The 22,983-nt window shown below is 40.5% G+C and overlaps 2 protein-coding genes across 2 annotated transcripts in view; one reads left to right on the top strand and one right to left on the bottom strand.

The window, feature by feature from the left end:
* Nucleotides 1-5: 5 nt before the first annotated feature.
* amotl2b (angiomotin like 2b) lies at nucleotides 6-6,845 on the bottom strand (the record flags this gene model as incomplete). Its single annotated transcript, XM_069687564.1, has 11 exons — nucleotides 6,672-6,845; nucleotides 5,321-6,123; nucleotides 4,661-4,829; nucleotides 2,852-2,996; nucleotides 2,650-2,739; nucleotides 1,644-1,939; nucleotides 1,352-1,527; nucleotides 1,134-1,235; nucleotides 813-1,006; nucleotides 531-662; nucleotides 6-56 (listed from the first exon to the last, which is right to left on the bottom strand). Coding segments are annotated over exons 2-11 (2,068 nt in total), but the record flags the coding sequence as incomplete, so codon positions are not given.
* Nucleotides 6,846-14,400: 7,555 nt separating this feature from the next.
* Nucleotides 14,401-22,983, top strand: part of ppp1r7 (protein phosphatase 1, regulatory (inhibitor) subunit 7) — a 109,919-nt gene continuing 101,336 nt past the window's right edge. The window contains exon 1 of the mRNA XM_069687570.1: nucleotides 14,401-14,410. The gene's annotated coding sequence lies outside the window, so the exon portion shown is untranslated. The remainder of the gene's footprint in view (nucleotides 14,411-22,983) is intronic.

The following is a 22,983-nucleotide window of genomic DNA, read 5'->3' as shown; positions in this document are numbered from 1 at the left end:
CAGCTCATCCAGTCCTCTGAAGGGGTTTAATAGCAACTTCTTAGGCGCTGCCTTGTCTGGAAAAAGAAGAAAGAGGGAATAGATAATTATATAAATGTTTTAAGGCTAAAACAGTGGAAAAAAAATCCCAGATACACTTCATCAATGACTAAAGGTTAACAAACATTTTCCACAGTCAAACAGACCCCTCTGCTGAATGTGCTCAGTCAACAGATCCACATTATTTCCTAACCAGGCACATTCCACAGGGCCCACATTATGAACCATGACCTGCACAGATGCTATCTGATTGGCTGGTTAAGCTGCAGCACGGTTAATAAATGTGAATATCCATGGAAACAAGTATGCTGTATGTATGTGTGTGTGTGTGTGTGTGTGTGTGTGTGTTTTGTGTAGTGCAGGTTTGTGTACTCATGCTCTGTTCTGCATGTGTGCAGAACATTTAGCATTCAAGTTTCATACTGAGAGCACTATTGGATTATTGGCCCTTGTAAGCAGATGCACTCATGCATATTTGATAGATCACTCACCACTGCTGAGTTTTGTTGTGCTGGCAGCCTCTTTGGTTTTGGCTACCGCCACCTGCCGCTCTAACGTTCCAGATTCAGACTGAACGGAGAACTGACGGTTCGGCAAAGTCTGATCATCTGAGAGACTCTTGCCTAAAAGACAGCATCACAGAAATTATCAGCATTTGTCAGCAAGTATATTTGAAAAACAAATACGATCCACATGTAAAGTAAAACATACAGTAGTCTGGTTGTCCTTAGTACCACACATTCATTATTAGATGGGAACCTTACGCTCCTCACCTCTATTAGGGTTGCTCTTGGTGGTGCTGATGGAGGGAGTGGAGCAGGCGGCTCGGAGAGGTGCCCCTGCCATATTCAGTAGGTTCATTCGGGGACTCTGCTCTTCCTTGCGACCTTGATCCTGGTGCAGCCGCTGGTTGAGGATCTTGATCACGGCATCTTTTTCCAAGATCTGGGCGTAGAGAGCACGGATCCTAATGCAGAGCAGAAGTATAACAAACCATGTCAGAAAGCAGATAACAGTGACAAAAAGAGACATCCTGTCGTGATTTCTTAAAGTATTTTATTAAAAACAAAAAGAGGGTTGATTGAAAGTAGTACCTGTTCTCCATCTCCTGATTCCTGTAGTCTGCAACAGGCAGGTCCTCGTTGAAACTGTTGTTGGAGGAGTGGCAGGGTGAGTGGTTAATGATGGTGGTGTCTCTGTAAATGAAAAAGAAATTGTTCTGGGCTTAATTCAAACTCAAATGAACTAAAAGAACACATATATCTGTCTCAGTAAACATGAAGCAAAAGTCAAGCCGCATAGCATCCTTTACCTCTGGGCTGCAGCTGTGGCAGCCACCTCCATGGCAAACTGCCTCATGGTGCTCTCTTCCAGGTACTTCTGCTCCCATCGCACCATGTCGGCTTCGAGGGCCAGGATTCGCTCCTCACGCTCATGCAGGCGCTCTTGAAGGGAGCTCATGGTCACTCCTGGTGGCTGCGACTGCCTCTGTAGGTGAAGAGCGAGAGCATTGGAAACAGATGGTCAGAATGACTTTAAAAATAGTGTTGTATTACTTAAAAGCAACGGGTTTTGTCAAAGTTTTTCATGGACAAGGGGTTTACCTGTTGTGCCCTCAGACTCCTCAGCTCCTGCTCCAGACGTGTCCTTAGCTTCATCTCCAAGCTCTCCCTCTTCTCACAGGTGGACTGTAGCTGAGCCAGTGCACTCTGAAGCCTCTCCACTTTCTCCACATAAGCCCTCTTCCTCCTCAACTCGTCCTCAAGCTGGCGACCTCGTCCACGAGCCGCCTCCAGGGTCTCCTCGAGCTGCTTCGCCCTGACACTCTGCTCTTCGGCTGTCGCTCGCAACCGCTGCAGCTCTCGCTCAACGCGCTCCCGCTCAAAGTTCTGCTCCTCATCTGAAGTAAAAGAAAAGTCGTCATGTTGATTAGTCAAGAATATAGTTCTAAGTTTAACATTGTATCACTGGATGTGATGGAAGTGCTTTCACTTGAAATATGAAATGAATTCAAACTGTCCTGAAGTCCTTTCTCAAAAAAAAAGAAGGGAAAATATCTTATGAACATTCCTCAATCTCTCCCTCCTGAGTCCAACTCCAGTAATAAGTACCAGAGTTGCTACATGGTAGCCAGTGTTCTTCATTTAGCGAAGCACTCCTGGAATGCTGAGAGGAGGAAGGGGGAGAAAGCTGCCCTATCCCTTTGACCCACATAGCACTGAGCATTCCTCATCAAGGCCATACAAACACCACCACACTGCTTGAGTCCAGTTCCTTAAACAGACAACATAAATCACACTCACAACAGGTGGGGGGAACCTCATTTCTACCACTTCTACTGCTGCTCTGTGATTTAGAGATGGTTCATTTCCCCTTGCAAAGATGTGCGTGGATTGAATTCCCTATTATTAAGCCTTCTTACCAAATAAGCTGAGGTTATGCAAGTGAAATTCCTGCAAGCAGGATGCCCTTCTCTACAAAAAGGGCCCCATGCTATGCTACAATCCAGTCCAATCAAGCATGCTGATTCCAAAGGAGGCTGTAGCACAGAGCAGTAGAGAGGAATCTAGCTTTAAAAAAAAAAAAGAAAAAAAAAGAAGGCGTACTTACTTTGTTCGAGGAGTTTTGCCATGATGTGCTGGTTATGGTCGGCTGCTTCCACTTCTTTTGCCACATGCGTTCTGGCATTTTCCAAGTTTTCTGCAATGCAGCAAAGTTTTAAAATTAAACTAAAGTGTAAACCACATGCATGCTGGAGCTGCTATTATTGCAGATTACCTCTGTGTTATATTATGAGGTTTTGTGTCAGTACCTCTTAGGTCTCTGTTGAAATCCTGCAGCCTCCTGATCTCAGCCACCAGCCTCCTCCTTAGTGTCTGCTCCAAGTTTTCTCTTTTACTGCTGCCCTGCATCAGTGTCTCATAGGCCTCTGAAATGCGCTGGATCTCCTGCTCCAACTGAGAGGGGAGAAAAAAAAGAGAGGAGAAGAGGATTGGAGAGAAGTAAGAAAGGAGAGCAGAAATGAAGAAGGTGGAGAAGAGGAATTTTTGGTTAACCTACTTCACATGCCAGAGAGGAGCTGGAATGTTGATTTGTGCTGTTACAGTACATAGATATAAATATGGGTACATATGCAGTACACTGTATACACACACTGTGTGTGTGTGTGTGTGTGTGTGTGTGTGTGTGTGTGTGTGTGTGTGTGTGTGTGTGTGTGTGTGTGTGTGTGTGTGTGTGTGTGTGTGTGTGTCGTATAATTCTGAGAAGGAATTCAAGCCCGCACCACTCCCTGTGTGACTGATTTATATCTACATTCCTGATAGCTCCAGTTCCAGGTGTGTGAGCGTGCACATACACAACACACTGCAAGGCACAAGTAAATACACACACAAAGACTCTCTCTCTCTCTCTCTCTCTCTCTCTCACACACACACACACACACACACACACACACACACACACACACACACACACACACACACACACACACACACACACACACACACACACACACACACACACACACACACACACACACACACACACACACACGTTTCGGAAGGTTGCCAGAGGAGGAAGGTGTGCATGCCTGTGCCTGGGTTGTGGAAACGGCAAAGAGACACCCACCATTACAGCAGTCACACAGGCATGTTTACTCGGGGCTGCGGCCTGACGGGGAAAACTTTCCAACCCTGGCAATTATCATTCTTTAAGGCTGAGACAAGGCTGGGGCCATGTGACATAACTCCAGCAGAGAGTGGATTTTACACAGATTGGCTGAGGTGTCAAATGTCACTGAAGCTGTTTCCACCATGCTGAACTAGTAAATATCTTATTTTAGGGCCAGTTTGGTTTGAGAGTCAATCAAAAAAAGTAACAAAACGGCAGGAAAAGAACTGCTGTTTAAAATGAGAATGTTGAAAAAGAGAAAAAAAAAGGACCTTTCACTTTTTACACAGCAGTCTACCACCTGCTATAGACCCCCAATCCAACCAGAGATTAGCTGTGTGGGGGTCGCAGCCCAATCGACTGCTGACAAGCCCTAGATTACGCTGAAAATCTATGGCCTCCCTGGAACTAAAGCACACACGCACACACACACTGGCCTCCACTAGGTCAGATACACAATGAGAGGAGTGTGTAAACACAGTAGCAGGCTGTGACCTCTGTTTGTGCCTCTGTGGTATGGAAGGTAGCAGCTGCTGATCTCATCTGTCCATCCAGATGAGAGAGTGTGCCTGGAATTGGATATCAGGGAAGCAACTGTTGACTGAGCTTGTGTTTCATAGACAGGTGGCTAAGATGGAGTTGTTGTCTGGATGTTCAGCATGTCAATAATTTTAGTAGTTTTAGGAAATTAATTTGCCATTTTTAGTGGCAACCGGTTCCCTTTCTCCCTAGATTTTAAGACTGCCTTTTATATTTTGGACAGAAAATGGAGTCATGGATTTGGAATCCTTTTTTTATTTTTTATTTTGGGTTAAAATAAAGTGAAACTCCTCAAATTGAAAGTAAGTTTGTCAATGCAGCTTGACTTTGGATGTTCTGATTCCTTCAACAGGACCTGTGAAAGATGTCAGCTTCATAGACATAAGATTTTCTCTCTGACTTTTCCTCTTACCTTCTGAATACGGCTGGTCTTCTCCCTGTGAGTTTCCAGCTCTTGCCTCAGTCTCTCGTTCTCCATCAGCAGCAGCTCCACCTGGTTAGGCTCCTCCAAGCCAGTGGGTGGCAGGATGTTGTATGTGTTGTAGCAGGGGACATCAACAGGCTGACCAGACTGGACATACCTATGAGACACACACTGTTTAGTACAAACAAACTTGATATATTAAGTAGAGGCTGTGCTTGCTTAATCTTGTTTGGGGCATTTGGATTTATGACAAGGTATCTGAAATATCACTCTATTGCCATTTATCAGCAAGCAGACAAGCTCACTCCAGTGGCTACACAGAATGTAAAAGTCAAACAATCCAAGGCAACACAAGCCTGTGTTGTGTTGTATCCTGTGGCAATAATGCAAATCATTACAAACACCTACAGGGCTGGACTTGTTCTCCTCTAAGTATTTCGAGGAGGATATATGAATCAGTAGACAGACCAAAGTGCTGTGACTCACACTTATAAGTATGTGTTTACGCATGTGAAACACAATGATGAGTATTGGGCGGGCTCTCATACAAAAATTAAACCACAGAATATGATGTAATGTTAAAGTAGCTAGAAGAACATACACGCACAATCACAGATATGGCCATGGTAACCAAACTCCTTTTTGTACCTGTGCTGCTGAGCCTCCACTGAATCCTGGACCTGGTGTGGGATAAATCCTTGGCCCTGGATGGGGGCTGAGTACTCTGGGGGTGGGCAGCGTTTATCCATGCTTGGCCCCATGCTCTGGAGGCATTGTGGAGTGTAGTAAGGAAGCTCAGGGTAGCTGTGAGAGGTGATCTTGATGGCCTCCGCTTTAGCCACTGCATCATTCCTCTCCAGAGAAATCTGCATGCAATGCTCGCTGAGGGACCGCACATGGCTGCACTTCAGCTCCATCATATCTGCTTCTTCGTGGAAGGCCCCGTCGTGTAGAAGCTTCCCCTCATGGAGCTGCCTGATTGGGCCTGTTGGGTCCCAGTGAGAGGCCAGATACTGAGAGTGCGCTTTGGCCTGCTCATAAGTTGGCAGCTTCTCCCCATGTAGCTGGTAGCCACTTTCTGAGTGATGGTAGTCTCCCTGGTGCTCCTGGCCCTGGGGCTCCTGCCTCGCAGAGAGCTGAGGGAACAGAGGGTCCTCCTGGGTGAGACTCTCCAAAGAGGATCGTGGGCTCCTGCTCATGTCGCCTCCACTGCTCGGCCCACTGTTGCTTCCACTGCCTCCGCGCAGGGCCTGCTGCTGGATGGCTAATAAGGTGCGGGTGTCTGTGGGGTTCCCATAGCGGAGCTGCTCCTGGATGAGCCGGTGCAGGACCGTGCCAGACGGCTCTTCAGTGGACGACATACTGCCTTGTGAATGTAGTTTTTTCTCTCTAAAGTTTAGTTGAGTTGCTTTTTCTCACTGTGAAAGCACTTAAATAAATCAGCTGTGAACCTGGAACACAAAGTTAGGAGAAAATAAAGACAAATCAGTCTGAGGTGGCAGTGAGAAACATAAGATCAGGCAGGTAAATACAGTAATACTGTATACAAATAATATACAGAGGAAAGGCTGTCTTTGAGGTATGCAGGCGTTGGCAACAACCCTTGCAACATAATCTTTAATCATATGTAAACATACTTCCTTTTATAGATAAATTAGAAATATATGAGAACAGAGTAGTCTTGGATCTACATTGCCAACAGCGACAACACAGAGATGTGGAGACATTTTCTACAGCAGGCAAAAAATGCATGCGCCAAAAATTCCACTCTCACGGGGGAGCAAAAGCGCACAAAACCGCATTGTAAAATAACTTTGCTCTTACAGCACAACGGTCCTATTTAACACGCTTTTAATAACGTTAAATTCCTTCATAACACACTCTAGTCCTAAAAGGTTAAACCAGAAGTTACAATAAAGATACTTTATTCATGTTTAGTGCTTGGTTGTTGTTTTTTTCCTTTTGTGTCAGAGAAAGGAAAAAAAGACGCTCCTCTTACCAGCTCACGCTCTCATCGTAACAAAACGTAATCCTCGATCTCGAAGTAAAACTCAGAGTAGTCCCACTATTTCCATCAGTTTTTTCGACTCAAACGTGTCTCATCTTCCTTTCCCCGAACGGGCTGCCGCGCTCCTCTCTTGCTGTGAAATGATTGTGGAGAGAGCAGGCAGCGATAATAAGTAACCGAGGAGGGACTGAGGTCGGAATGCCAGGAATGTAAAACGCGAGGTCCCTCGGGGATCAAAAGCGTAAAACCACACGGAGGGGGAGGAGGGGAGCTGCAGAGGCGCTTTATTATTACCAATGAAGAGTGCAAAAGAGTATAGGAATGGGTTTGTTTGAATGCCTTAAAATAAATGCATTCATGTTTAGAGAAGGGGCAAAAAAAACTAATTCTGGAACAAAATCTTCAGGCAGCATTGGTGCTTTGACTATTTTTGTACTTCTGATAAAGTCACCCCATGGTGGAAGAAGTTTTCAGATCATTTACTTTAACTAAAGTAGAAATACGGCACTGTAAAAATACTTATTTATTATTTTATAAACTTATTATGTTGCAAGTGCAAGTAAAATATCAATTTAAAAATATTAATGTATGTGAGAAAAACTACAGTAAGTTTCCCTTTTACTTAAAATGAAGAACCTCACCTAAAGGTACTGTTTCCCTCAAAATTGTATTTGTGATACTTAAGTAGATGTACTTAGTTATCTTCCACAAAATAAGAATACAGTTTGGTCCTAATCATCTAATTTTAGTTTGGTTTAATCATATTTGTTGGTTGTCATTCATAAATAAAGATTCGTTCATTACTGAAAACCATTTTCCTGCAAAAGTGTTTGATTTGTCTTCAGACAAGCTGAACACTTTTACATGTTCAGCTGACCTGTTAGGTTTTGTAAGACTAGGTTGAACTAGAAATCACGTTGAATTAGTTGGGAATGGACAGACTGAACACTACACCTTTAGGATTTTAGCCATGGCATCAAATTTCACAGTTCTTTCCAGGAAGCTTCCTGAAAAACATGATTCAGTCACTTAAAGCTTTACCTTGGTTCTTTATTACTAATTCACTGACAGCAGTACTTTAAAGTTGTAGTTGGTAGAAGTGCAGCTTATTTCAATTTATGTTGGCTATAACAGTGCATTATAATATAACTGGATATGAAAAGTAACTTGAGTTATAGTGGAGTAAAAAGTATTGCCCTCTGAAATGTTGTAGAATCTTTAAAAAATTGGGAGCTGTAGAAAGCCAGCTTCCTCAATACAGGGTGACCTGGGGCAAGTGTGTTAAGGCTGTTAGTGTTGGTAATTGTTGCAGAATTGGTAAGGACACAGATTAAGGAAGATTGGATGACACTAGAGGGATGATTCTCCAAATTTGCCAGGAGCAGACAGCTGGAGATGAGCAAGAAGAGGTTGCAGGGAAAGGGACTCTGTGCAGTCAGGCGGCTCTGTCGCCTGCGCAATAGGCTATGGATAAATGACTTGATAGCCTGCTGAAAACGGTCATCAAATAGTCAGATATGCGTGGGACCATATATATTTTAAGGTAGGTTATGAGCACCTGACAGTAACAGACATTAAGCTAGAATTAACAATAAAATTTGCGATTCAGTGACTTTTTTGGGTCATTCCCCGAATGGTTTACTTTGAAGACATGTTTCATGAGCAAGACGGACTACCTTACATTTTTGGATGGGCCCTTGAAAGTCTCTGGGTTGCAACGTTGATAGTAACACTGTTGTCACAGCGATTTAACCTTTTAGCGAGAAGCTCTTGAGCAAATGGACAAGACGCTGGCAGCATGGCCTGCTAACTTCTTGAGCTGTGTATGTGCGCACACGAGCATGCATTTATGTTTGGGGCAAGAGGAGGGGCCCAAGAAAAATATTTGCAGCGGGGCCAATCACAATTATGTTACGCTGCAGCTGTTACATGGTCTAAATGTGCGTGTGTGCCTGTGCAGTGTGTGTGCAGCAGCTGTCCTCTGGAATCGGAGATCTTTGTAGCCCTACTGCAACAAATATATTGGCTCTTTGCACCCTCCTGCTGATTTACATGTGGAAATCGCAAACATGCAGACGTTGTCTCGCTACGGAGAGGAGGACACAATTAGAATCACAAAGAATGGAGAGTCAATCAGGACAGACCAGACTACAACTGAGTCTGACATGTGTCTAACAGGAGAGGAGCATCCATTTAAGGAAACAAAAGTTTCCTTAAAGAGATAAACCTTCCGCCTTGAGGGGGAAAAGCAAATCAGTATCAGAGGCTTTATTTCAGTCAAAGCTATAAGACAAGTCTGAGCTATTTATTACCTGCTTGGACCTACTGGCTGCTATATTGAGGACTTTAGACATGACTCTGACTTTTATTGTGGGTCCTTTCAATACCAGAGGTTTTACAGTAGTCATAACAGACTAATCATAGAGGGAGAGACAGACAGAGGGAGGGTTATAGATGCTATGCTTGATTGCTGTACAGTATGTGACCACTGGCCCTGGGCTGATTATCTCATTAAACCTAAAAATCTATAGGCCAGATGAGTTGGTATTGAACTCCTGATGATATGTGTCCTCAATCATCTCTCTGGCTCTTTCACTCTCCTTAATTAAACACACACACACACACACACACACACACACACACACACACACACACACACACACACACACACACACACACACACACACACACACACACACACACACACACACACACATTCCTGTCATGTTTCAGATGCTGCGTATTCTTAAAGGGTCCCTTATTAAAAAACATGCAGACACAGCGTCTCTGTGGGCGGCACTCACATGGAGGCGACTGGTCAGCAAAGTGGAACATGTTTGCATTTTCCCTTCAGATCCACACTGTGAAGCAGCACAGTCTCCACCTTTTTAAAAGCCTGCTCATGTCATTTAACACCACCTCACGACTTCCTCTCCTCCCTCTGTGTGTCAGCATGTGTGTGTGTGTGTGTGTGTGTGTGTGTGTGTGTGTGTGTGTGTGTGTGTGTGTGTGTGTGTGTGTGTGTGTGTGTGTGTGTGTGTGTGTGTGTGTGTGTGTGTGTGTGTGTGTGTGTGTGTGTGTGTGTGTGTGTGTGTGTGTGTGTCTCTCGGCATGGTGGACAACGCCTCTGGTCATTTTGTCCTCCATTGTAGCACTCTTCCTGTGAACTTGCAGAGGAATGTGAGGCTGACCCTTTGAAAATTATGGTTGCTTTCAAAAAGTCATTACAGGAGATGAACATCTAAAATGGCGTGCCACAAAAATTCCTGTGTCTGTCAGCGCTGAAACCCAAAAGCAGACAAAACCTATATTTAATGGATTATTCCTTGTGAAAAGAAGAGTGCGGCACTGAGGAATATCTGAGAACACCCTGCAAAATAAAACTCAATTGTGTTGTTGCTATTTGCAGTAAACTCATATTTCTCTTGAGGTTTTGGTGGAAACATGAGCACAAATGAGGCAACAGAGAGAGGAGTCAAACTACTAGTTACACAACTGGAAACAGTCTGACTCTAAATTTACTCCTCTGAGCCATTTGTTAAAGTCAGTATAAAAATGTCTTTGTCAAAAGGAGAGGAAGGAAGACAAATCTGTGTGGTGGAGCCCTTAAAGGGACACACTTCAGTTTTTGTAGACCGTTCATCGATCACATTACAACTTTTTTTAAAGCTTGAAATTCAACACACACAAAGTATAAAACAAAAATATTTAACACACAACTTGTACTAAAGAATTGAAAATGACAGTATCGCACTTTACAACAAACCGGAAAGAGATCATATAACTGAACAAAAGATTATTAGTAACATTGAATTCCTTCAGCAGCTTTTGGAGACTGTTTGTTAAATATTGATTGGAAACTGTACATGTTCATGTTACTATGTTGGAAACTGTGAGGAGGTTCTGTCCAGTAGTTAAAAACAAGTCTACTGTGATGTATTGTGTAGTTGAGCTTCAAATTGAAAGATTTCATTTAGTTTTTGAAATAAAATTTGTATTATTGAACTAAACAGTTTAAAAAAAAAAAAAAAAAAAAAAAGTTACATCATCAACAGACTATACTTGTAAAGTATGAAACAGTCAGATGTTATGGTATTTCATGGCTTCATAATTTTTTTTTAACTTTACAGAAAAACACAAGTTTCCCTTGTTTCCCACATTGGACACATGTGATCACGTGATAAAAATATGAGGAAAAGTTTTCACTCTACATGGGCTTCATACATTACACCATTAAAATGTTTCACGTGTCATGTGGTCACGTGATCAAATGAGTTTTTGTACATTAAATTAATGTGTTTTTTTCTGAAAAGGGTAATTACCAAAAATAGATTTTTAAAAGTAATGTCAAGAAGCCAAACCCTCAACAGAATCTTTTGTTCAAGTGACAGATATGAGTCCATCAACCAAGCAGGTAACCACTAAGTGTGAGTCAAAACTGTTATACTGACAACAATTATTTGTCATTCTGACAAAACAAAGGAGATACTCAACATACAGAGCAACGTTTTTGTTTCTGTATTCCACATCCTGCAGGTTTCTATACACTTTTTGTATTCTGTGCTTGTGTGAATTTATTTACTTGCAGATGTAAATTAACTTCCTGTAAGTTCTGATCTGAAAGTCCAGTTTGGCAGTTTTCCAAATCACTGACAGGTTTAACGCAGTGCTGTAAGTAATGAATTCATCACTCATGTTTCGACTTGCAAGAGCTGCATTTTAAATTTCCTCTCCTCCAACATGCATTTCTCTGTCTGACCCACTGAACAGGCATGAACACATCCTTACATATAACCTAGAAACCAAACTGTCTATCTTCACCCATCGTAAAATGGCTGAATTCAATAATTAATTAATGTGTACTAAGTAACGCAGGGATTGGTCAGCAGATTTAAACAACCGCACAAATAATGCTTATGAAAACTACTTTACTGTAACTGATACTGTTGCTGCACATTTTGGACACAGGTTTTGTGTTCAACTAGACTTCACACCTTTCTGAATCTTCATAGCTGTAGGATTTGTAGGTTCCATTCATGTGCACTAAAACTCTGCATTCACTGTTTCAGAAACACTCGCTAACAGCACCATTAAAGTATGCGGTGAAAGTAGCCTCAACCAGCTGTCTGGATTAAGTTTGAGTCTTGGATTCACAACATCACAACATGTTTGCACTGTAAAGCTGAAACGTGTTATTGCAAGGCTGGTTCATTTCCTGCCCTGACAGTTGCTGATACTGATATGCCAAACGATCAGGCTCCTGAACAGATGTTGTCAGGTTACTTGTTTGGAAGCTAGACAGTAGCTGGAGGACAGGTTGTGGTGCTCAGTATATAGAGAAAATGTTTAATTATCTGCTAGGTCTGTAAAGATGTACAGGGACACACAATAACTTAAGTAGATGGCAAATAAACGTGCTGACAAGACCATCCGCATCAATAAAATGTTGGTCACATAAAGAAACATAATCAAAGAGCACAATGCCAATAAATTATTTTATTATTATTGTTTTATTGTTAAGAAATCAGCTGGAAAATGTACAATGTCTTTATCTAAAAGGAACCTTTGGCCAATGATTTCACTCCACAAGAGCCTGGAAGATAAACCTGAGGGATCGAGAAATTATCATTCAACAAATTAATTTTTAGGCCATCTTTAGCTTCTTTATGCCTTTACGTCAGCGATAGCCACAGCTAGAGGCCTCATGTTTTCAGGTTGTCCTTTTCTTCAAATTTGGTGTAAATGTTCACTTGGACTCGAGAATGAACAGATTAGATTTTGGTGGTCAGAGGTCACAGGTCATTGTGACCTCATGTCCGACCCATTCTTATGAATGTAACTCACGAACAGAAGAGGAAATTGTAACTATATTTCACATTTTGTCAGAAACTGAATTGGTTACACTAATATTCAGTCCACCTTAAAACTACTGATTGCATTCATCATCTTTGCTGTCGGGTTGAGGATGTGTGTGACATGCACATTATTGCAGCAACATCTATATTGTGTTGTCTACTTTTATGGCTACAACTTTGTGTTCTGTCAGATTCAGCCTATAACAACGCCTTATTTGGACCAAAGGTGCGGAAAGCCTTATTGTTATTCAAATGATTATTATTCAGGGCCGAGCACTGATAGTGTGAAAGCCCTATTGTTATCCAAGCGATTATTATGATTCTCTGTAAACAACTGCATTTTTGGAGGCTTTATCATATTCAAAATCACATGAACCCAAAGTTGGGATCAGAATAGCGTAAACATGTGGTTGTTAATATATTGAGAAATTTCACTCGCCAGCGCCCCTTAAACTGCAGCCCTGTTTCACTTACATGTACCAAATTTGTTGGACATGTGTATCACACCGAGATGTAGAAAAAAGTCTCTTGTCATCATGAATTTGTTTTCGTCAATCAGTGTGCCCGTGGCTGGATGGCCATTTTGAGCGTCTCGCCATGAAACTACAAGTGACTGTAAGTATTATGTAAGTATTCCGATCTTCCTCAAACATTACATCTTTGATAACAGTCAACGCCCTGAAGACACCTGTATGGTAATATTTGCTTATAGCCATAGCGCCACCTGCTGGAGACAGGAAATGAGACAAAAATGGCAACTTTAAGCGGGGAAATGCGACCTCTCGCGCGGTGCACATCAGGGAGCCGGCGTAGGGGAGTCGGCGTGCAAGGGCCTGGTATCACTGCTTGCAGTTTTAATTTTAAAATGTAATTGTAAACTAAATAAAAGTGGGTTTGAGGATCTCGCAATGGGACACAATTCTTTGCCATTTAATAGACTAAAAGAACGATCATTCAAGGAAATAATGTGGATTTTTTTATTGACAATGAAAATAACCATTTGTTGTAGCCCTACAGTTCTTTAACTACATCCTCCAAATTACTGATACTACCAGGCTTGTAATGAATATAGCATGTACACATTAATTAAGATGTATTTTTGATGAGTTTTACACTATTTTACTCTTACCCACTGTTATCATGGGTCATTTATCAGAACACATTATATTAGTGAAAAGCTTTTTCACTTGCAAGTGATTGTATGCAGAAAGATTTGTGTTGTTGTTAATCTGAACAACATGATTCTTGACTCTTTGTCCATCTCTTTGTCTCACTCTCTCACTTTCTTTTTGTTCCCTCAAGTCTTTGGACTCAGAGTTTATGTGCGTCTTTGATGACTGTATGTACCTGGAGTATAATGTAGTCAGGACAGGATGCATGTTACTCTGTTGGTGTGGTGGGAAAGAATGAACTAGAATAGCAGACAAGGTCATCTGATAGGGCCAGATTGGTGAGGAATGTAATTGATAGTGTTGGAAGGAGTGGGATGGATTCCTCTCCTTGGCTCTCACATCCCTCCACGGCTTCCTCATTCACACAATACACAATAGGCAAGAGACAAGGTGAGTTACACTCAAGTGGTATCCTGTTCGCAGGAAACCGCTGACGACAAGCTTCCCATGTATTTGTGTTTCGCAATGGCTTGAATTCCAATGCCAGGCTGGGTTTCCAGTTGAAATTATGGTGAAGCAAGTGGGAAAGCATAATCTAATTTATTTTTGACACTTGTTTAGATTAATACTGAAGAAAATACAAAAACTAGAGATAGGCTTATTTGTTTAAAGGGAAAAGTCAAGAGGCCCTGCGTGTTGCTGCAAGTCGCACCACATTGAAGGGAATTTCCAGACAATCATAGCAAACAGACTTCAGACGTGAGTCACAAGAGATTAATCTGTTAAGTGTGAGACGATGACGAAACAGACGTGTTGTGCACACATATCTTCAACAAGTTTTAATGTAAAGTAATCAATTGGATATGTGCACAAGATGCGGCCTAAAACCTTAAATAATGAACTCCAAGAAAATTTGCTTACTTGTTTTCTTGCCAAGAATTACATGAGAAGATAAATATCACTCTCATATCTGTCCAATAAATATGATGTTGTGCAGCAGAGAAGGTTTGTTTAACTTAGCATAAAGACTGGAAACTGGAGGCACTGCTAGCCTTTGTACAACCACAGGTCATCATTGTTGTAGGCTACTTTGGTTCTTATAGAAATGAAACAAAACAATATATTAAATGTTAGTTGGGGAACTTTAAATGTGCTGGTAGAGTGCTTTTAACTTTGTACTGAGCCTAGTTCCAAAAAAAATATACTTGTTTTCTTGCCAAGAGTTATATGAGAAGATAGATATCACTCTTATATCTGTCCAATAAATGCTGTATGATTTTGTGGACCATAGAAGGTTAGCTTACCTAGCATAAAGACTGGAAACTGGAGGGACTGCTAGCCTTTATGAAACAAAACAAAATCTTAAATGTTAATTTGTAAACTTTTGAGGTGCTGGTTGGCCAATTTTAACTCTGTACTGAACCTGCCATACAGACATGGGAGTGGTATTAATCTTACCGTCTAACTCCTTACAAGAAAGAAAACAAGCACATTTCCCAAACCATTGAACGACTTGTCTTAACTTGACTCAGCATTTATTTAATTGCTGCAACTGACCCTAACTGTGATGTTCAGGTGTGTTTTCAAAGAGACCACATCCAACTCTCCAAGCCCTACAGAACTGGAAAATCCACATTTTTCTCCTCACTCATGATATCTGAGAAGTCCTCTTGTGTATTGTATTTTGCTGTGTGGAAGTCAGTGTTGGTACCATTTAAAACTGAAAAGAGATCTAAAATAAGAAAAGCATCGACAGAATAGGCCATGTACAAAGCATTTAAAGAACAATGCTTTAAGAAACATATTGGTACACTAACCAACACAGCATGCTGCGGTCTGCTCTGTGTTTTTGTTGTACATCAGTCAGATACATAACAGAGAGCCTATCAGAGCAGAAATGTCTGCCAAAATGTCCAATACATGTATGACTTTATGTTCTGTTTTTTTTGCCTTTAATGGCAAAATGACACTGGTGACCAACTCCTCTAATCTTCTGTTGAATGTGACATTTTGGAGGACAGTGATCCAAAACAAAGAACACAGAAATCCTCCCTGCATGGTAAACTTAAACCTAAAACATTTTCAAGTAGAACTTTTAACACAAGACCTGCTTGTTGACAACACCATGGAAACCTAACTGTTTCTTTTTGTCTCACAACACTGAATATTTGGCCCCTGTTCGCAAATAGCTGAGTGTCACTGTAATGATGTTCCCTTTTCCATTTTCTTCTTCCATTTCTCTTTGAGCTAACGAAACACCTCATGGTAAAGCTTCTCTCAAGTTAACTGTATTTCTGGTATTTGACAGGTTAAGTGTCAAGATGTAAAACAAGTCATAAAGTTGCATAACAAAAGCTTTCTGCCAGAGGCGACCGTTTTCCAGAAGTTTCATCTTAGCATGTCTGATATTTCAGTTTTCTAGCGGATTTTATTTCAAGACTTTTATCATTTATCAGCCTCTTAAAATAGAAAAGCTTGAACCACAAAATGCCTCCATTTAACGTCTCAGTCATCACCATCTTCAGGGCAAAACTGAACCAATCTGAACATTGTTACTGTGCGGCATAGCTCTGAGGCCCTTTAAAAATACCAGCCAAAGCTGCCCTTTTGAAGTGTGAAAACATTTTGCAGCCTTCTGCCCCGGAGACAACATGCCTACCACAGACGAATGATGAAGCAATAAGCCATGACACCCTGTCCTAAAACAGTCTTCTACCCCAGCGGGCGGCTGCCATCCTGGGAGGTCGCCAGAATGTCAGTCATTCATTTGGGCCCCAGCATGTGTGCCCCCAGCAAATAGCTGTGCTCCTCTGCTGCTGAGGCTGCACATAGCATGTGATCTGATGGCTGGCTTTGGCCAGCGGCACCATGGAAAGAGAGCAAGAGAGAGAGGGCTCTCTGTCTGTGTACGAGCTCAGCAGCTCTGAAAATGTACCAGGGGCTTTCCATGGTCCAGAAGCAATGAGGGGAATGTGGGCTGGGGTGGTGGGTGGGGGTGTGGTGGGGTGTGAGTGGGTTCAGGGAGGGGTGAGAGGAGAGAGTGACAGCAGGTAGGTGATGGACTTAGCAGCCTGGAGAGTGATGGGATGTGACAGAAGGATGGGAATTTGTTGAAGCTTTATTTGAACTGTAAATTAAGGAGAAAGAGTACATCTGGTTGTCTACTGTAGTTTACAGTATCACGGGAGGGCATGTATTCTAACTTTATTTATACATCATTTACACATATCTCGATGTACAACCAAGTGCCAACGTACAGTGATGTCAAACATTGGTTCGTAAACAGCCGTTATGAAGCCTTGAGTAAGGATATTGGCTGTTGCCATTTTGCTAGTTTGGAACGAATTAGATTAGATTAGATTAGATTTAGACTTTATTAATCCCACAGTGGATAAATTTTGTCGTCACAGCAGCATAGAAACACAAAAAAGGTGTACACAATATGAAAGAATTTACAAATACGTATACATAAAATAAGATAGGTAAAAAAATAATTATTTTAGAAAGAAATAACAGCAATGAATAAATACACACACACGCAGACTATATACACAAAAACAAATAAGATCAAATAATAATAAATAAATACAGCTAAATAGAGCCAGAAGTGACCATATTTAGACAAGCTGGGAGGGACCAAAAGGTGGATCTGACTCAATCTAATTGGAAACCCAACAATACTACATCCTGCCCATCAATTTCAGTAATTTGACTGCACCACAGACCTGTCAATAAAACAGACACAAACCCAAAAACACTGCTTTTTGAGGTTTATTTTCTAATTAATGATGGAATCATTTTCAGATTGACTGCCAGAAAACAAATAATAAGGAATGACTTTAGCTAGCAAAACCATAACAACTTATGGAAAAAAATGATTGACTTAGTATTTCATGAGAGAAGTTGAATGGGAGTCTATGGAGCTGGAGGTTTTTTGTAACCAACCCCTAGCGGCGCTTGTTGGTATTGCAGTTTAAGGCATTTTTGCATCAGCCTCATTTTTCAGGCCCAGAAGCTAAATTCCCTACATATACATGTACAAGTCTATACGACAATTCAGAAGTTTCATGTTTTTAAGGATCAGGATGTTTCCATTCAATCTGTAGGTGTAGCATTATCAATAGACACTGAACTACATCTATATTATGTCTGTTAACATGCTCTTCACACTCCTTCAGCTGTCATCATTATTGTATTATTCAGTAGTATTGTGCAACACCCTATTGTTATTGGGTAATATTACACATTCCACCAGCTCTGTACACTTTCTGGATACCTTCCAGACACTTATATTTAGAATTTTGCATTCTTTGTTTTCTCTTTTTGTTGTTCACTACATTACATTTATATTTCAATTTTGTATTACTTTCCACCCATCTTGTTTTCACCTGATCTTAATTTATTTCTTTTTTTGTTTGTTTGTTTGTTTTGCCTTTTAAAAACTTTTGAATAAATGATTTGTAATAAATACCCGATTAAATATTATCCTATTGTTTACTATAGGACAAAGGATATTTTAAAGGGTCAGTTCACCAAAAGTTACAAAAAGACATCTTATGTTACTTACCCATTCTGGTATCAAACTGTGTAGATAGTTTTCTGTGCTGAACTTTTGAGATATTAGCCTCACAGCTATCAACCCTAAAAAACAAAGTAAATGAAAGCAGCAAATAAAAATTACTTTGTGCTGCTTTAATGATTCAAAAAACTATTTGAAAAACTCTCAACAGTACAGCAATGTGTCTTTTCGGAAACAGGGGGAGTTACATGAAACCCATATTTCTTTTGTAGAAAGTAGTTCCTCACATGAAACCTAAATTAAGTGCATAGCTTGATACCACTGGGACTGGAACATAGTTTGTTTTCTGCTAATTATGTCAATTAAAAAACATATACCTCTGAAGTTGTTTGGCCTAGCCCTTTAAAAAACTGGGACTTTTACATTTCTACCAAGATCAGGCAGCAGCTATTGTCCTCAGAGGGAACCTTTAACATTAACACATACTGTAAGGATTTTTTTTCGAATAGTTTACTCCCTCTGTGGCAGCTTGTTTGTCTGCTCAGTTTGGTTTAAGCCTATTGTGCAAATCAAACAATATATAAAAGTGTCAACTGAAAAAAATCCATCATATTACAGATGACTTCCAACTTTTGTGCTCCTACCAGTAATTGACGATGACTCAGCTTTGAGATATGTTAATGGTGGCAACTCAAGGCTTGGATGTGTCTGCTGACACACAAAGGCCGTATTGTGTTAACTAAAAGACGGTCATTGTCTTATTTTACACAGCTGGTCTATTTTTAAGGCTGCTGAGAGAAGCCAGGGGCAAAATATCTATTCTGCGAATGATCTAAACGGTCATGAAATTAGAGGGAAAAAAATTATTTGAATTTCTTTGAAGTTAATGAAAAGTTATATTGTGCATTGACCCAGATAAATAAAGCAGTCAGCAGATCTGTTGTGTCTTTACTGGGCAGTTAATGTTTTTGGAAAACAGTTACATGTTTGTGATGTTGACTGAATGTCATTACATTGGTTTGGACTATCTACATGTTTATAATGCCTGTCACTGATCTGCTGGGATTTTGTTCAATTATTTGACCAGAAACTTACTTTTAACCTTCACTCATGTTATGTCTTAAAACTACTGGCAGACTAAGACAAATGTCCACATCCTTACAGTCTCATCAAGATTAAAAAATAGACACATTTTTTGTGACTAAACCTATTGATCACTTTGCTGTAAGATTGACCAACAAGTGTATTAACTGGTTATCTGTAACTGTAAATAACACTTGAGTTTCAGTGTTATCTCATCTGCTTCTTAAAATGCTCCACATGTCGCACATAGCAACACAGCGTCGCTTATCGCTTAACTTTATTTGGAACAAATCCTTTAATTTATCCAAACATTACAGAGTTTTCAAATGCACCATATGACTCTGAGGTCATCTTAGTGCTGAGATGATGTTATATCAACAAATGGAATGGGTTTTGGAGGAATGGGTGGACCGTATAAGTCATCCTGACACAGAGATGTGACAGCTAATGTCTATAATTACAATTTAGAGCTACAAAATTAGACAATGACCCAAATTCTGACATTGGTAATCTGTTTATTTCGTTTTTTCACTGTCAAGTTCACTAGATGAGCTTTTTATTACAGGATTTTACAACAAAGAGTGCTTGAGGATTTAGAGCAATATGATTTATTTTTTGTCCAGATGGGGGCAGCTCAGTGAGATGTAACACTACCGTATTAGTCATTATAGTGAACAGTTGTAAACCGTTAAAATCATTATCTGTCATTTGGAGTCATATTTTCTGCAATCCCACAAATTGAAGTTTAATAATCACTCTCTTATTTTTGCTCAGTTTTGGTCTCCACCTATCCCTGAGCTAAATCCCTGACTTTTAGGAGGTAAATGCTTCACTATGTTCACAAGCTTCTTGCAAACTTTGTGTAAAATCACGTGCAAACTTCACATCACCCGCAAAAAAAATGTCCAAGCTGATCTATTAACTACATACAGTGAAGATTGCGTCTTTCAAATGAGCAATTTAACACAATTGTCCATTTTGCCTGAATGCATATGTAATATTGGGGGTTTCTACGCGAACGTGCAAAATACTGGGAGGGGAAATGCAAATACATACATTTAGCACCCGCCATGATATTTACTAAACCTGAAAGTAAATACAGGAGAAGTGATTAGTGTGTATTTTAGTACGACTAAAAGACACGTATTAATCAGGTGCGCAAATCTGGAGAGATGGCTGCTCTTATTATTGTGGTGAGAAGGAGGCGCAGGAAACTAAAGAATACGTAGAGAACGTGGTTTTACACCCGTTTAAACATGTCTGATATGTCAGAGGAAAAATAATATCGTCAATATAGACATCGTTTGTCAGCGATGAATGAACTGAATGGTGATTTACAGCCAACAACAAGGATGAGCCACGCAATACCAGCAATTAAAAAAACGTATTGTGAATCAGCATTTCCTTGCCTCTGGGTCATTCCAGTGTATCGCTGCGTGGATATCCCACCCAATCCCGTTATTCAGGTGTGCTTTCCCGGGTCCTGAATGTGTCCCGCAGAATTCACGGGTACATAAGGTTCACGAGCACTCGCGAGGCACTGAACGAGACTAATTCACCTGTCCGTCACAGACAGAGCTGCACCTGCTGCTCAGTGTTTGTTAGAAGGTCTCTTTTCCATAGCTGGAATCACTTTAACACACGCAAACCCCTCATTTAAATAGAGATTTGCACCTGATATCAGTGACGCAAATACTCTTAGTAAATCACCCGCAAAACGGGTGCAAAATAAATGTGCAAACTTTTGGAAAAAAACACGCAATTTAACACACTTTATTTGAGATCGAAGTAAATCAAGCCCACAGTGTTTTGATGCACTGACAATAAATGCAGCTAAATTAACTTTTGAGAGAAGAAATAACATATTCTTACATACAATGAAATGTTTTCTCAGAACACTTCAGTTTCTCGGTTCACTTGGTCTGGTAGCTTCTGGTATAATGTTTGGAAATATGTTATACAATATATCACTTTGCTGCTGGCCACTTAAAGAAATGCTCTAATGTTTTTTTTTTGCTGTAAGTGCATCAAATGAAAACTGAAAACAATGTGACAGTGTAAAAGTGGCAGCTCATAGACATGAATCTACAGAGAATTATAATCAGTATTTGCTTCATCGCGAGTTTCAGTTCATTGCGAGTTTCAGTTCATTGCTTCCCGGTCCAGCCAATGACTTTAGTGTTTCGGTTCTCTCAGAATATTGTTCTCCCCCACTAAAGAACAAGATATCCCCATACGCCATTGAGTGAATCTTGGACATCGTTGGTGGATAAAAGTACAACTTTAAATATGTCACTCCATAACTTTTGGATGTGTAATTAACAACTGTTCACTTTTGGTAGTATTGTCAGTGTTATGTTCACGACTTGTTTCTGCTCCCACAGATGGCCAAAAACTTTGTTATTGCAGGTCTGAAGAAACTTTACAGTCTCAATATATCACACTACAAAGTTATACAATCAAATCTGATTTTAAAATGAAAAAATATGGCCAAATATCTACAGGGCAGAAATTATTCCTGCATGTGTCACTAATGGTCAGTTCACAGTATGCAGAGGAATGTCCAGCATCTGCTAGCCTTTATTTCCACTCATAAAATTCTCACTGAGGAGAGGGCAGTGATCACAGGAGACCCTGTTAGCGCTGCTGTCCCAAAGCAAGAATGCAAACACCCGAGCTCTTCCAAGAATCCTCAGTTGAGGACTTTTCTGGAATGTCCTAACGAGCCTTCTCCGCTGTGTTTACAGTTCCAGACCGATGGCAACATGCAATCTCCCCTGCCAGCATATCATTATCTGGCCTCCTCAGGGGACACAGCGACAGTTAGAGAAGTTTTCCTCTCCCTAACCAGAGTTTTAGAAGTTTTCAGAGCTGACCATACTACTCTAAACAGAGCAAGAAGGACAGAAACATAGCCACAGACAGTGACAAGTTTTAATAAATTGCTGTAAACCACCTCAAATTAGTGAGATGTCTAGACAAATAGCTAGATGGTGAGGAGCCGCTGTCTCGTCAGTTTAATCTTGTTGTGTTGTAGTTACTCAGCATGTTGGTTCTTGGCTGCATGGTGAAAAAGAATGGGCATTGATTCATTGGAGGAAAAAAAAAATAACGCAACCATTGTATTTGACAGAAGGCTACTATCAGGTTACAACTCATTCAAAACCAGGGAGGAAAAGTGACTTTGACTTTTTACTAAAAGAGCAAATGTATCCTGGTAGAATTGGAATGTGACACAGCAGTGTTGTTGGTGGTGTGTGTTTGTGTGTGACAGAGAGTGTTTTAGCAGTGTGTTTGTTCACAGTTTGTTCTGATTCAGTGAGATCACAAACACAAATAAGATCTCAGACCTTATTGACTGCAGGTCATTTGTTACGTAACTCAGGAACTTTGGCACTGAATCATCGCACTAAATCAAACAGAAACAGAGGTTACAGAAAAACAATAATATTTACTCTAATGAAAGAGACTTTCAGAAAGTTTATAATGTTTATATATCACATAGTAAATTCCATGTGGCTGCATGTGGTGCCATGTGGAGTGTTTAATTAATTTAATAATGTTCTTTTAATTGTCTCCTCTTGATGTCTTGTTTGTTATATACAGTTGTAGATGCCCATTATTGTATATGAAACAAGTGTAAATAGCATTTTAAGCTCATAGCTAGTTGAGATAAAGGTATTTTAATTACTTTCCTGTTGGACAGCTTAATCAGTAATTTCTATTTTTTTTAT

This window comes from Brachyistius frenatus, unplaced genomic scaffold (genome assembly GCF_029030835.1).
Source record: "Brachyistius frenatus isolate BFR_SWC_R1_liver_20210118 unplaced genomic scaffold, ASM2903083v1 Contig_475, whole genome shotgun sequence".
Lineage (NCBI taxonomy): Eukaryota > Metazoa > Chordata > Actinopteri > Embiotocidae > Brachyistius > Brachyistius frenatus.
This window is presented reverse-complemented; position numbering and strand designations above follow the sequence as displayed.